Here is a 14723-nt window from a genome sequence, read left to right on the forward strand (position 1 = left end):
AGCTATAACAGAGTCCCACATAGCTTGGTAATAAGGTGAGTGGGCAACATTAAATGTGAAATCTTCATCATATCACCATCTAACAATGTATTGAAAAGAAGATTCCTTGCATTGTTTTTTCCAATGATCATCCAAAGTGGGTTGACATTGAGTTAGATTTGGTAGGGAGGGAGTGGGATTAACAAAGGCAGTGGTGGCAGGGGATGAGAAATAACACTAGATGTTCATCCTCTTTGTTCCTTTAGATTGTTGGCTATGATGATAAGATCCAAGAGCAAGAGGAACATAGTGAAAGGGGTCATTGGTGGAAGGGATAGAATAGGAGTCTTGAATCTCAAAATCATCATACCCACTCTCTTTCGTGGCTTGTAAAATTTCCTTTTTCCTTGCAATTTCTTCTTGGATAGCCTTCTCGCTAGCCTTATTCTCCTCAAACTTCTCAAACTTGGCAAGGTATTCTGCCCTAACAGGACTTATCACTTCCTATGGTGCATCACATGGCTTTACTTCACCTCATATCCCAGCGAAGTGTTGTTTCAACCTCCAATAGATTTATTGCAAACTTTGCATATCATTTTTCCATCAATCACATCACAATGAGCCCATGTAGTGTCCTTGGCTTTTGAAAGCATGGTCGCTAGAAATATTTGAAATTTGCAAAGAAATTTGCCAATTCAAAAAAATTGCAGCTAAGAAAATGGAAAACCTAAGATAAATTTGGGAAAAAGATGGGGCATATTTAGCCTACAAAATTTGATAGAATAGAACTAGAGATTTGATAACAATGTAGCATAGAACGCATTAAGAAATTAAATACATGGACAACGGTGAAATATTTATTTTTTCAAGTGAAAATCCTTACCTGGAAATGCAAATTAGTTTCATTAGCCTCCTCTTGAAGATGCCAAATTTACTAACAGCACCCAATAAATCCAAAATAGCTCCAAGTCCAAGTCCAAGCCTCCAAGATGACTACTCCAGCAAAAACTCAACAATCTCCAAGCTCCCAATGAAACTCACAAAATCTCCAAATGAGATGTGTGAGGCAAATGAGAGGGGAGACCTCCTTTTATTGGCTTGGAAGCACTGTTTTTGGAGGGAAACAACCTTTAGTTTCCCTCCAAACCACTTCACAAGCTTCCAAAAAACCGTCCGGTGGGTCCATGGCCGGCGTGGCAATGAACCAGCCGGTTTATGATGGAACCGGCTGGTTTACCCATAAGCTGGCCGGTTCCGTCATAAACCGGATGGTAAGGCCCGTTTTTCTAAAAGAACGGTGAAATGGTGGCTCTAACCGGGTTTTTTGGCTGGTCCGGATGGTTTAGCCAGTGAACCGACCAGTTTGACTGGTTTCCAGTTCAGACTGGTCGGTTTTTAATACAATGATTTAAATCAGGAAAAGTTCGAGCATAACCTTTGAGTCTGACTCATATCTGGAAAGACTCCAGAAAGCTCTGGGAGTAATTAAATATAGAAAACGGTTATGTAAAGCTGACTGAGTTTGCCTAGTCAAAATTGCTCAAAACGAAGTCAAACATGTATTAATTGTGGGTCAGAGTGACTCGTGATTAATCCCGAGCAAGAAAAACTCTTTTCTTCCTGCTTAGAGTCATCAGGATTCCTGTTACATCCTGTCATAAATATTGTTAAAACTATGTTTAAAATTTCTATCTATTTCTTGCGATTGGTACACAGTACTTATGTTGGCATCAATGTCTAAATGTCATACCTTAAACAGTTTTTGAAGAAGTGTGATCTTAGATTGGTGATGACTTGCAAAAGCAGTGCATGTGACATATGAGCATTATGAAAAATTTGGTAGCAAGATTGTGATGACCCATGGTTAGATACATTAGATACATTGATAACAAAACGAAAATATCATTTTGCGGATGGAATGGGAAGTTGTATTAACCCTGATGTCTGGAATGGAGGAAAATATGAAAATGTTCCAATTGATTTTGATCCCTTTCCCATGAAGTGTTTCTCAACAAAGGCATATGCTATTGCATATGGTCTGTAGTGCAAATTGAATTGTATGTCATTTCTTAAAAATCATTTGTTTAAAATTCAGATTGTGACAGAATATAAATTAAACGTAGGTGGTTTATGTTGCAATAAGTTAAATTGCTAATGTTCCGTGGATTAGGATTAATCATTAGTTATGTTGAAATTTTTTATAGGTATAGTGTTACTTCAAATATTGGCGATTAGCCTAGAAGTTGCAAGGTTTTTAAATATAGAAAGGGGTCAATATATCAGGGCCATTAACCTGTCCCTTAACTGGGAAAGCAAATTATTTTGATATTTTTAATAGTGTTGAATGTAGAAAGTTTTGCAATATAATCTAACAATGAGAACATAACATGCCTTCATGAATGTGTGCTTCATCTTTTTATGCAGTTGGAACTGCACTACGTTCATTCCATATGTTTTGTTGTCTTTGTATTACAATAATGTTGACTATTGTTGTCATCTTAGTGTTTAGTGTAATTATATGTTTGCAGTTGTCATCTTTTGCTTGGAGAGACTGAAGAAGCAGTTGCACTGTTCAAAGGGTGCTTACGTTCAGTAAAAGATATCACAGACCTGAAAATAGCAGGGGAAGCTTCTGAGGGTGTGAGAAAGGCACAGGTTGGTACTATTATTTGTTGTTGTTGTTTTTTTTTTTTTGTTTTTTGTTTTCTGAATAAAATCTTCCTTTAAACTCTATTAGGGATGATATATACATGCATTTCATACAAAAAAGGTAGGCCACATAAAACTTCTGCCATGATCAAAACGTAGCTACTAGAACACTCAAGGGCATACTAAAAATGGTAGAGTCAATGCCCAAAGTGACAACAAGCCCAAAAAAGCAGCAATCATATGGCTTAAGGGTAAAATTAACAAATAGAAAGCAAATATCAAATATCAGCTGGCCACAATGAAGAATTAAACAACAACAACAGATCCCATGTTCGGAGCAGGGTCATGGTCATCAAAGTTTTGGCCCCACCTGGGTTTTGGTGGTGCATCAAGAGGCAGGTTGGGGGTCCATCCATATTCATTTTGTTCGTGCTTCTCCATTGATGTGTAGAAATTTTCCAGGAACATCACTTTCAAAATCTCACCATAATCTTATGGCTTGCCAGATCTATTCCCTGTGAACTGAGCCTTGGGCTAATCTGAAATATTAAATTACAGCAGAAATATTTCACTTCTCTTCAAACAAGTTTCACATGACAGCCTAGGATAATAAATACCATACAAGTGTACTTCAGTACCACTATGCTACAGGCTTTAGGGTGCACGTTTCTAGGCATATAAAAGATCCAAATTCTCTTATTACAGCAGATTATAAATTTGTAACAACAAGAAATCTGCTTTCATCTTTAAAATGTGCTAAATCACTTAAGCAATTCAGTTATATGTTATGTCAAATCAGCATGAACAACAATTAGTAGAATCTACCCAAGCAAGAAGTTAACATAATCTAAAATTCAAATATTGAATTAGATGATATTTGGATAGTTGGAAACTTTACATATATACAGAAGATGAAGTGCAAATACATACCATAGCTTAATCATGTTGAAGCTTATAGTAGCTTTGGAAGGTTTTCGGCATAGGCTTAGTGTCTTAGCATGTGGAAGATGATTTATTGCCTCTAGGTGTTTGCTTAATGAAGGTTATGAAATGAAGACTAAGGGAGAGGTGAAGAGACAAGAGGAGACACAACGAGAGAAAGTAAAAATCAATGTGTTTGTAGATTCAGATTGATTTTCCTTACTTGATAATTACTTGTGATATTTTTTGGCTTTTTATTATTTAGTTTTACTTCATCAAGCAATTACCAAAACATGATCACAAAGACACAAAGAAGACAAGATATAGGCTCCAAGCCAGGGCAAAACCCCACAATTGGGGAAAACCTGAAGAATCCTCTTCTTATAGAATCAGATCAAAAATGAGATATCCAACCCAAGACCAAAGACTTCTTCAAGGTTCCAAGTCAGCCTTCCTCTCCAAGTCAATGTCAATAGCAGTCAACTTAGACAGTTCAGAATTTTGGCCTAGTTTCAGAGGTCAAAGATCATGGCAGTGTTATAGACTTCAAACATCTCCAAACTTCGGTCTTGTTGCAAACTTCAAACAACTTCAGACTCTTGGCTTTTTCACAAACTGTAGGATACTTCAAACCCTTGGCCCTGTCACAGAACTTAAGAAAAGTCTTGGTCTTGTTGTGGATCCTCGGCCCTGTCACAGAACTTAAGAAAAGTCTTGGTCTTGTTGTGGATCCTCGGCCCTGTCACAGTACTTCTAACTTGTATGTGTGGGAGATATAATACAGAATTCACCTTTCTTCTATTATTTCTTGACTTCCTTTTGTCTTTGGAATCTTAACCTCTTTTTATCTTTCTTCTATTACAGATATCGAATTTCTTCGTCTTCTGTCATGTCTCCAAATGAGCTCGAATGAGGGCCGACCTGAAATTTTTTGACTGTCTTTGATTGACCAATTGTTTTTTTTTTCTATCTTTTGAAATGTCAAATGGCATGACTCAAATACATATTGTTTTGACTGAAATGTCAAATGGCATGACTGAAATTTTTTGAGGTATTTCTGGTGCATTAGATGAGCTGTATTTTTGTGCAAATTTAGTTGATTATTTACAAGCCAAACTTAAGTTATGTTTCAATCATTGAACGTTTGTGCTTGTATTTTAATGATTCCTTTGCAGAGCTTCTTTTGGCATATGAAAATTTGGCTATGTTGATGACACTGTCACTGTGTCTTTTATTGGCAGGAAGTGTCAGAATATAGAGATCAGGCAGCAGAGCTTCTAGGTGCAAGAAATCCTGGAGATGCAACAAATGCATTGCGTATAGTGAATGAAGCTTTGTTAATCAGCCCACATTCTGAGCGGTTACTTGAATTGAAAGCTTTAGCACTTCTGCTAGTGAGTGTATTGTCTGTTTGTTGTGATATGATTGACTGTGAAAGTATTTTAGCTGTAGATGGATTAATGGTCCTAGTGCAGTTTTTCTCCAAAGCCTTACTTGCATCTATATTATTTTGACTTCAAGTTCTTGTGTTTTCACTTTAGTTGCGAAACTATGAGGAGGTCATACAGGTATGTGAGCGAAGCTTAGAATCTGCAGAAAGGAACTATTGCTTTGTGAACAATGACAATCAATTATGCAATGAGGATTCATTGGAAAGTCTGGGGCAGTTTCCTGTCAAATTATGGCGGTGGCAGATGTGTGCCAAGGCAAATTTCCACTTGGGCAGATTGGAGGAGGCACTTGATTTACTGCTGAAATATGAGGAAATAAATTCTGCAGTTCAAAAGTAAGCGTCATTTTCATTCTTTATATAGTTCAAAATATGAGCATTTTGTTTTACTCTTACCTGGTTTATTTTCGAGTTCTTGAAGTCTGTATGGAAAACAATATTTGCATGTAGGTATGGAGTAGAGAATATGGAATCTTTGACATCATTTACGGCTACAATCCGTGATCTACTACACCATAAGGTATCTTGAGTTTTTCAAAATTAATAATCACTAATTTTATGGGCATCTTTTCTTTGTTGAAGTGTGTTGCTTTTGTGAAGTTCTTCTACATGATCCTGGCAATCTGCTATAACCTATATGCCAGCGTATTATCATTTCAAAAATATTTTTTAAGTTTTTGTTAGTGTGTAGCCTGGACTAATTTGTGTTTTTAGTTTACAATGACTGGGGTTTGGCCCCTGCGGTAGATGCAAATTTATTAATTTACCATATTTACTTGGAGGATGAGTCGGTGGGGTCAAAGAGTAAAAGATGACTTAGACTGGGGAAAAATTAAAACTTGGGGGTTGACTGGGAAAATTCAAAGAAAAGAAAAAGAAAAAGAACGCTAATTTAAAAACACTGTTGTTAAATAACATGCATGTTTACAATGCCCAATAATGTAAATCTTCAAGGATAACCAATGTTATACCAAGTTTCTGGTAAATGGGGATGCGTAGACCAACCCCCCAAGAAATTTAGGTGATGACAGGGTATGTTAGGCATTAGGGCGTAGGTATCCCTGTCCCAAATATATAAAATATACTAATGTTAAGTGTTAATTAAGCCTTTAAAAATAGTCCTTAATTGTGGATTTAGAAAACCATAAAACTTGCACCTTAATATCTAATGAATTAGAATCTTTGTATTTGTCTTGTCATTAACAGAACTCAGAAGTAAATGGTGAAAAAGGGCATTAGATATCACAAACTCAAATTTCTCAACTGTAAATGTGCATTTCTCAATTGTAATGTATGAAATGGGTACCCTATCGTGAGAAATTACCTCTCCTTCAATTTGTAGATGGAAATGTGTGTAAAATCAGCAAGAGAATGACGCTGTTACAGGTTTCAACTTTTCAACAAAAGTTTCTTTGAGAAATTGCAAATATCCATGGCTGTGACAGAACTTTGGCCACAAGATTGTCTCTCCATTGTGTTGAGTGTCAAATCCAATTAAAATATGCTGAAAATCCACTGCGGTTATGATTTTTCAGCTGCCAAATCAGTGCTCAACACCAAGCCATTTCCCAATACCAACAATCACACTTGCATAGTATCATTGTGATTTGTTTAGTGTTTATAAAGAGTAGTAGGGTTTGTGCCTTGTGGGACCTAATAGAAAAGGGCATCGAGATAGAAATAAGGTTTTTATTTGTAAATTTTCCTTCGATTATATAATATATTTAATGCAGATCTTATATATATGGCAGTTTGCTATATCTGCCCATACAGGCTTATATTTAAAAAAATGGGAGCCCATCATTTTGATGGACAGTAAACCCAAAAATAATTCATCCCACCTTCTTATACTGAAGCAAAGAATGACACATTTTGTAATCTCAGTGAGTGCTCAAAGGTATATCAATATCAATTACTACTTCTGACAAATACCAGAGACAGGGGATGATAGGGTTTGAACCTAGGTCATTGTCACAACCACTACTCCAAGTTGTTCCTATACCATATACCAATGGATCCCTTACATGACTTTACATGTTTGGTGTCTAATGGTTTAGATTTATGATGTGGGGGATTTCTTCCTCCACCCTCCACCCTAACGCTTCACTCCTAAAGCATGCTCCTAGGGGGAGCATTCAGGAAGCACCCTAGTGAGTGTGCCCCCTTGATCTCCATCATTTTTCCTTCTCCGTCATTCTATCGTAGGCACTAAGTTATTCTCAAGATTCAACAGGCATGATGGGTATGTCAATGTGGTATATCCTTTTGGTCCCATTTTTCTTATGATGGTGGTGTTGGTAGGATGTAAAAATACTAGTGATGGTGAGGAAGAAATAGAAGTAGGCAATATATTGTCATATACCATGGAAAGGAGGAAGAAATGTAAGGGGATTATGATAATGAAAATTAGAGTCATGATAAACAAAAACCCAAGGAGATCTTAGCAGACTTATGGAAGAATGCGACGAAGCTTGAGGGAGGGAAGTTGGGTGGAACCACAAAATTTCTTTGGTTTAGTTGTCATAAAATTTATACATGTTCCTATGCTCATGTGAGAAAGCACCCAGGGATGAAGGAAAGACTATAGGAGTCAAAACCTAAGTTGCACTGAAATGGATACGGGGTTTGAAACAGATACTGCCAATTTTCAAAATTTTTGGATACAATATGACAAGGAAGCGACACACACACACATATATAACAAAATAAGAATTTCATCTTACCATTCATCTCTTAGAATCTAGATTCTATATCTAAAAATACATAATCAGTTATCATCATCATCAATTCAGAATATACCATAAACAAATCATCATCATCGATTCAACATAAACATTGTCATTGTTCAAAAGTTTAAAACACCGCCATAAATTACATTTACATATCATCAAATATGTCTTAATTGATGTTAAAAATTGGTAGCTCAGGGATGAATTTCTCCTAGAAAAAATCATATCTTTCAGTTTTGTTTGAACTTCCTATAATAAAATTTCATTACAAAAATGTAACTCCTCGTTAAATGCATTTGTAACTCCCTCATTCAATTCGAATTGTAACTCTCACCAAATATTCTCTCATGTCTAAGTGTATCTCTCTTTCCCAAATTTGAATTGTAACTCTTCAAGACGTGTACTCTCTCTATTCTTGGGATGAGTTACACTTCTCTTCAAGTAACTCCTCCCTCATGGAATTCAATTCTCTTTTTACTGGCGCAAGGCATGAATTCATTTTGTAACTCGTCTCCTTTCTTATCTATTTTAAGCAAGAGTAAGTGAGAGTTGAAAGTAGCATGTTTATTGTGAAGAAGGAGAACTAGTGTTGAGTGTGTGCAAGAGAAGTGTGAGAGTAAGTAAAGAGTAAGAGCAAGGGAACAATTGGAGCAAGTGTGAAGGACAAGATATGATCAAGAGAAGGAGGAGATCTTCAAGCAAAGAGCAAGAGCACTTCAGCTGCAAGTTGATCAGACATTGGTGACTTTATTCATTCTCATTCTCATTGTCTCTCTCCCTCTCTCTGCACTTTTGTTGAACAATTGAATAAATCTAATAAAAAAAGGATCATTTGGGTTTTCCTATTGTGGGTTTTGCCCTGGTCATTGGACCTAACTCTCAGTGTCTCATATTTGTGCTTGGCTGTCTTCATATGATCCTTAAGTTTATGTTTTATCTACAATTGCCGATCTAAAAAGTTGTGAAAAATAAATATGCATTCTAAGTAATTATAACAACATAGAACATTTAATTTTATGTAAAATACATTCGTTTTTTTGCAAACTACTTTCAACTTTCTGCTGGGTACATTCAACTTTCTGCTGGGTACATTCATTTCCATTCAGTTTTCTGCAAAGTACATTCAATTTTATGCAAGTACACTAATTTTTTTGCATAGAACTTTCAAGTTTCTGCAAAGAATTTTTAAATTTATGCATAGAACTTTCAGATTTTAACAATGGACATTCATGTCACTAAGAACCCCATCATCTCCAAGAGTGGGAGCATTGCTGCCATGTCCACTTGAAGATCCAACTATTGGTGCCTCCTCATCAAACAAAATCAAATGAGACTTGACATTCAACGTCATATCCAAGTCAGACAACTTTGGTTCCACATTCCATAGTTTGGTGGGCCCAAATTTGTATTCGTCACTCTTGTGTGATAGAAGGCGAAGGTTTGAATGAATATACACTAGTTTCTCAGCCTTCTTGGAGCCCAATCTATTTCGCTTCACCCAATGGATGAAGCCATATATACTCCAGTTCCTTTTTGCTGAAGAGGAACTAACAACCTGTGACAAGATCTCGATGGCTAATTTATGGATATGTGGAAGTTCCCCACCATAGTGGTTCCACCAATCAATTGGACTTAATTTGGTCTTGCCCTGCATATAATCAATATCAACACCGAAACTCTCTGCTCCTACAAAATGAGCAAACTCTTAACAAACTCGAATCCCAATTTTAGGATCTACAGAAAGCTTTCTTAAAGCTTGTTTACATCCTTGTGAGACTTTTGGGTCTTTGTTTGGTGCGGTTATTTCTAGATCACTTTGAAACTTTGGAGAATAATATTTTGGATTCATTGCATAGGCCAAAAGGTGCAATGGGATGGTCATCTTGTTCCACCTTTTGGTCAATATATCTTTTACTTTGTAAAAGACTTCATTTGAGTTCTTCTCCTTGGCATTTATAACCACCCTTATCTTCTTTATCATGGAGTCAATGTCGTCATACACCTCTTCCAAATTAAGCATCTCAGTGTCAAACATGCGAAGCAAATCCACAATTGGCTTAGTAAATGCCAAAAGGTACTCGACCCTCTCCCACCATTCATCATCAACAACCAATCTTGTCACTACTTGTGCTCTTTCAGATTGTGATTGCCTCCATTGATTCCAAAGAGAACTGCATACCATTGATTGTAATGCTTCTTTCATTTGCATAAGCCTTGTTAAGACTATGATGTGAGAAACAAAATGAGTCTTGACAACTTGCAAGTGTCAATGTTTCAATAAATTAAAAATCATAATTGATTGAATATCTATTATGATTAACAAATCATGACATTTATGAATCCAATTTACATATTTGAATTTAGAGTCATAGAAATTAGAATTTATGAAATAAACTTTAAAGTTTAGATACCTTAAGGAGCTCCAACTTCGCAAATTCCTTGTAGATGCCTTGGGACATGTGGTGGTTTGTGATGAATGCTTGAATCTATTTTGTATCTTCAAAAATAAATTAAATCCACTCAATTTGCTTCCCCATCTTGCTCAACATGAGGTTCAATGAATACACAACACAAGGGGTTCAGAAGATGCGCTGATATTTTCCTTCAATAATTAAGCATGTAGCTCTACACACAGTTGCATTGTCAATTATTACTTGAACAACATTTTCTGGCCCCACCATTTCAGTTGCTTCAATTAAGATGTCAGCAATGAATTGGGAATCTTTCAGATGCCCCTCACAATTCATTGCCTTCAAAAACGTTGCTCCCTTTGGGCTCTGAGCAACCACATTAATTGAAGGCCTATTTCTCTGATCTTTCTATCCATTAGAAATGAAGGACACCCCTGAAATGTGCCATGAATTACGAATGGGGCTTAATTTAGCTTCCAAATCTAGCTTCTCAACACTCAACATTCTAGTACGAACCTTCTCATATTTAGGGCTCTTGTACCTTTCTGGGGCTTCATTCACTGTTTTAATCATTTTTGCCAAATAAGGAGATCGCACAAGGTTAAAGGGAAGGCTCGTGTTAGCTTACAGCCTGATAGAATGACTTAGCTTTTCAAGGATTATGATAGAAGAATGTAAGGAGATTCCTAATAATTAAGCAATCAGACAGACTTCTTAACAACTAGGGAAATTTGGATGCGTGTAGAAGATTTCTACAACCCAACAAAATATATAAAAAAGGAAACTGAAGGCTAAACTGAAACCAATTCTAAGAGGAGCTATTCAGACAGATAGTCGAATAAGCTAATGTCTTTTAATGGCTATCAAAGTGCATAAAGCAAAAACTAGTCAAAGAGGAGTTATCTTGGACAAACAGTCCAATAAGCTAATATTTTTCTGAAGGTTATGATTTTATAGGGGATTTCAGAGAGATTAATATTTAATCTACACTTGCCCACACCTTCATATAAATGCTTTGAACATGTGTAGAAATAAAATATGAAACACTAGAAAACACAAAACTCTGTCACATTGGAGCTGGAAGGCTTTCGTTAAAAATATTATAATAGAAGCTATTACAAAGTGAAGAGCCTTGGCATCAAAAGCCCACACACAATACCTCAATTGATGAAGTATTTATACAAGTTCCTCACAAAATATCTTGATAAAAATATCAAGAGCTATTGCAAATATCTGAAAATTGTATTACAAAAATAGAACACAAATAAAGGTAACTAAAACTATTTGAAGAGTTCTAGTACTATCCTTGAGGATTTCTATTGATAAAGAAGAACAATTCAAATTTGATTACAACTCATATTTGATGAGGTGGCCTCCAAGTCACTAACTGTCTTTGAGCTTTTTCCTCTTGAATTTCTGAAAAATAGGGTCCAGTCATCCCTTTGAATATCTCAATTCGAGCTAGTTGTGTGAAAGCTGAGAGAGGTTTTTGTAGTCTAGTATCTTAGGAACAAAAACCTCCTCGTTTCCCAAGATTCATCTATGATTATCCACAATATTTTTTGCAAAAAGGTGGATTAAACAGAACATTGCAATATCGGAAAAATAGGCTAAACATGATGAGAGTGTATCTCCCAACCCCTGACACTTATATGAAAAGTGAGAGAGGCTTTTGTATTTTGGAATCTTATGAACCAAAGCCTCTTCCAGTTTCCAAAGATTCATCTTTGTTTGGCCAAAATATTCTCTACAAAAAGGTGACTAAAACAAGAAATTTCTGGAAAACATGCCTTCAAAGATGCATTTGTATATCCCAAACCATAAAAACTGTTAGAAATCTGAGAGAGATTTTTGTACATGAGGATGTTAGCAACAAAAACCTCTTTCAGTTTGTGAAAATCCATTCTCATTTGTTTGTAAACAATGTGTGACATTACTGTGCTGTATAGGGAGAAAACATAGTTTTAGCTGACCATGAGATAGGCATATGACGTGGAGGTAGGAGATGATGTGGAGGCACATGGTTGGCAGAAATAGTTGACGTGTGGACGTGGAAGGAAGGCGTGGGAATGGAACGGTAAGCGGGAGCGGGATCAGGGGGGGGAAAACAATGAAAACCGACATAATCAAGATGGGTGGTTTACGCGGGGAGCAAATACCCTTTTTTTTGGGGGGGGGAGTGGTTTCTTGTATTGGCGGAGGGGGGTATGAAATATCGGCGGAAGGACACATAGTAGCGGGAAATTGCTTTTTCGGATCCCCCCCTTGACGTTAAACAAAATCACATCAGGGGGGTCCGAAACAGTTAGTTGGTTGTCAGATTTGGGCGGAGTTGAAATCTACAATGAGGACATGCCTGGGGATTAGTGCTGGTGGTCGCCATCGGATCTTCGATGGAGCACTTTATTAATGAATGCCAAAACTTGAGGATAAGCTGTATTTCCAAGTTTTATTAAACATGTTACCTCTTTTCCTTAATTTATACAAATAAACTAGGTAGGGTGCATTTAAATGTGCTGACCCTTGTTTATTTATTTATCAATTAATCCTAATTTAATACATAAATTTAAAATGGTATGATCATACAGTTTGATCAAAACTAATCATGTTACAACACAATCTTCCTTTTGGTCCATGATTATTCAATTTGTTACAAGACTATTATTAATATTATAAAATCCTTAATTAAAACAATTCAGGAGATTGGGCTATACAATGTCATTCAAGGCATTATTGATAATGTTGCTAACTATAAAGCAATAGGAGCAATCATTAATGATAGATACCCTAACATATTTTGGTTAGGGTGTTTGGTTCACACAATAATTATAAATGGATTGGTGCATTGTATAAGAGCGGTAAGAAAATGATGAAATTTATTACCAACCATAGCATGGTCCAACACATTTTCCGGTTTTTTTTTTTGGTTTGTAAGTTGGAGTTATTAAATATTGCAAAGACCAGATTTGTTAGATATCACCTCACTTTCAAGCACCTTTTGAAGGTAAGAGAGGCATTGGCTAGTATGGTCTCAAGTGATTCATGATAGGATTTGAAAGACAGGGTGCATTCGCATCTGATAGGCATGAATTTTAGGAGGTGGAGTATACACTGCTTGATGATAAGTTTTGGCAGTATGTTAGGTGTGTTCTTTACTTCACCAAGCCCATTATTAGATGAGTAGATGGACAACATGCTATGCCAAAATCAATGACAATGTTGAGCTGAGAGTTGCGATCTTGTATGATCACGTCATGTGTCCTTGTCTTGGTGCAACACCTAGCATATATCGTTTGTTATAGCCTTTTGTTCTAGCTTGGAATGAGTACGAATTTTCTAGTTCTCATCCATGGGTTCTATTGATGTAGCAAAAACAATTGTAGATGGAGAATTGTTTGCCTCTCTTGGGATATTAAGGACACCAAAAATGTGAGATACTTTGTGGAACTATAGTCTTGAGCTTGGAGTTCTATTGATAATTTCAATTCGTACTTCTTGTGCTAATGATGCCATTGATGGTCCATGGACACCATAAGCTTTTGAGCCTCCATAGATTTGTGCTCACATCTCTTCACAGTTCTCCTAATCATATCCAAAGCACACTAAACACATCTATCCTCTCTACATCCATGAGCTATATATAACAAGAAGAGGAAAGATATGGAAGCCTAAGGTCTACTGATAATTGCACTAATGTTTTGCACTAGAAGGATAGTTTTCTCCATCACTAGGATCTTGGGTGCACTGCTAACACATGCCCCCAATCTCACACCATTGTTGTTAATCCTAGGGGCAAGGTGGAAGGGGGCATTTACAAACTGTCTCCACTTATAGTGCCAATAAACCACATGCGATGTAGATCAAACCATTATACCCTTTAATAGTTTGAGTGTTAGAGACAAAGTACATTAGTAAATTGGGTGAGGCATGTGTTGTAAAGTTGTTTCGACGTGAATGTGTGATGATACATGTATACTTCTCATTCATTGCCATGATAAACGCTATCAAATATCAAGGTAAGGGTGACTTGGATGGCTGAATCCTTTGATTAGAAGGATTGAAGTGTAAACTCGAGTGTTTTGGTGATTGTACAAGGTTCCGCATTGTGAGATTCATTACATTTGTGAAGATCTGTTGCTGGTCCCTTGGAGTTGTTGGATTGACTTGGGGGGGAATTCATCTTCATGGAAACCGTTTCTTCATGGTCTTGGATCATTTGATGGAGATCTTTCATCTGGGGAAGTCTCACTTCTCCTTGGCTTGGTGGTCTTCTCACATTTGATTGCCTTGTTAATCACACCTTGGTTGCACATTTGATGTATATGTGGAGCATACTATCTCATTATGGTGGTTTGGTATATATGCTTTATCTTGGATATGGATGCTGGTTCTATCTCCCCAGTTGTTGGATGATGATGTTTCATGACATTATTGATGTTTCCTAGTGACTTGTTGTGTTGTGTATGATGTCATTGTTGCTAGAATGTTGAGTGTTCTACATGGTCCTCATGTATTGGATGTATGATGGGGAAGACACTTGATGGTTGGATGGGGTTGGCATTTCTTTATGCCCCCTTCTCTTAC

At 36.6% G+C, this 14723-nt stretch overlaps 1 protein-coding gene across 1 annotated transcript in view; it reads left to right on the forward strand.

The window, feature by feature from the left end:
• LOC149264962 (uncharacterized) overlaps positions 1-14723 on the forward strand; it is a 65235-nt gene that overhangs the window by 29248 nt on the left and 21264 nt on the right. The window contains exons 3-6 of the mRNA XM_089429041.1: positions 2508-2634; positions 4791-4943; positions 5091-5335; positions 5450-5519. Of these exons, the coding sequence (XP_089285167.1) occupies positions 2508-2634; positions 4791-4943; positions 5091-5335; positions 5450-5519 (595 nt within the window). The remainder of the gene's footprint in view (positions 1-2507; positions 2635-4790; positions 4944-5090; positions 5336-5449; positions 5520-14723) is intronic.

Source organism: Pinus tabuliformis, chromosome 6 (genome assembly GCF_031772625.1).
Source record: "Pinus tabuliformis cultivar Carrire ecotype Pingquan chromosome 6, CPIR1, whole genome shotgun sequence".
Classification (NCBI taxonomy): domain Eukaryota; kingdom Viridiplantae; phylum Streptophyta; class Pinopsida; order Pinales; family Pinaceae; genus Pinus; species Pinus tabuliformis.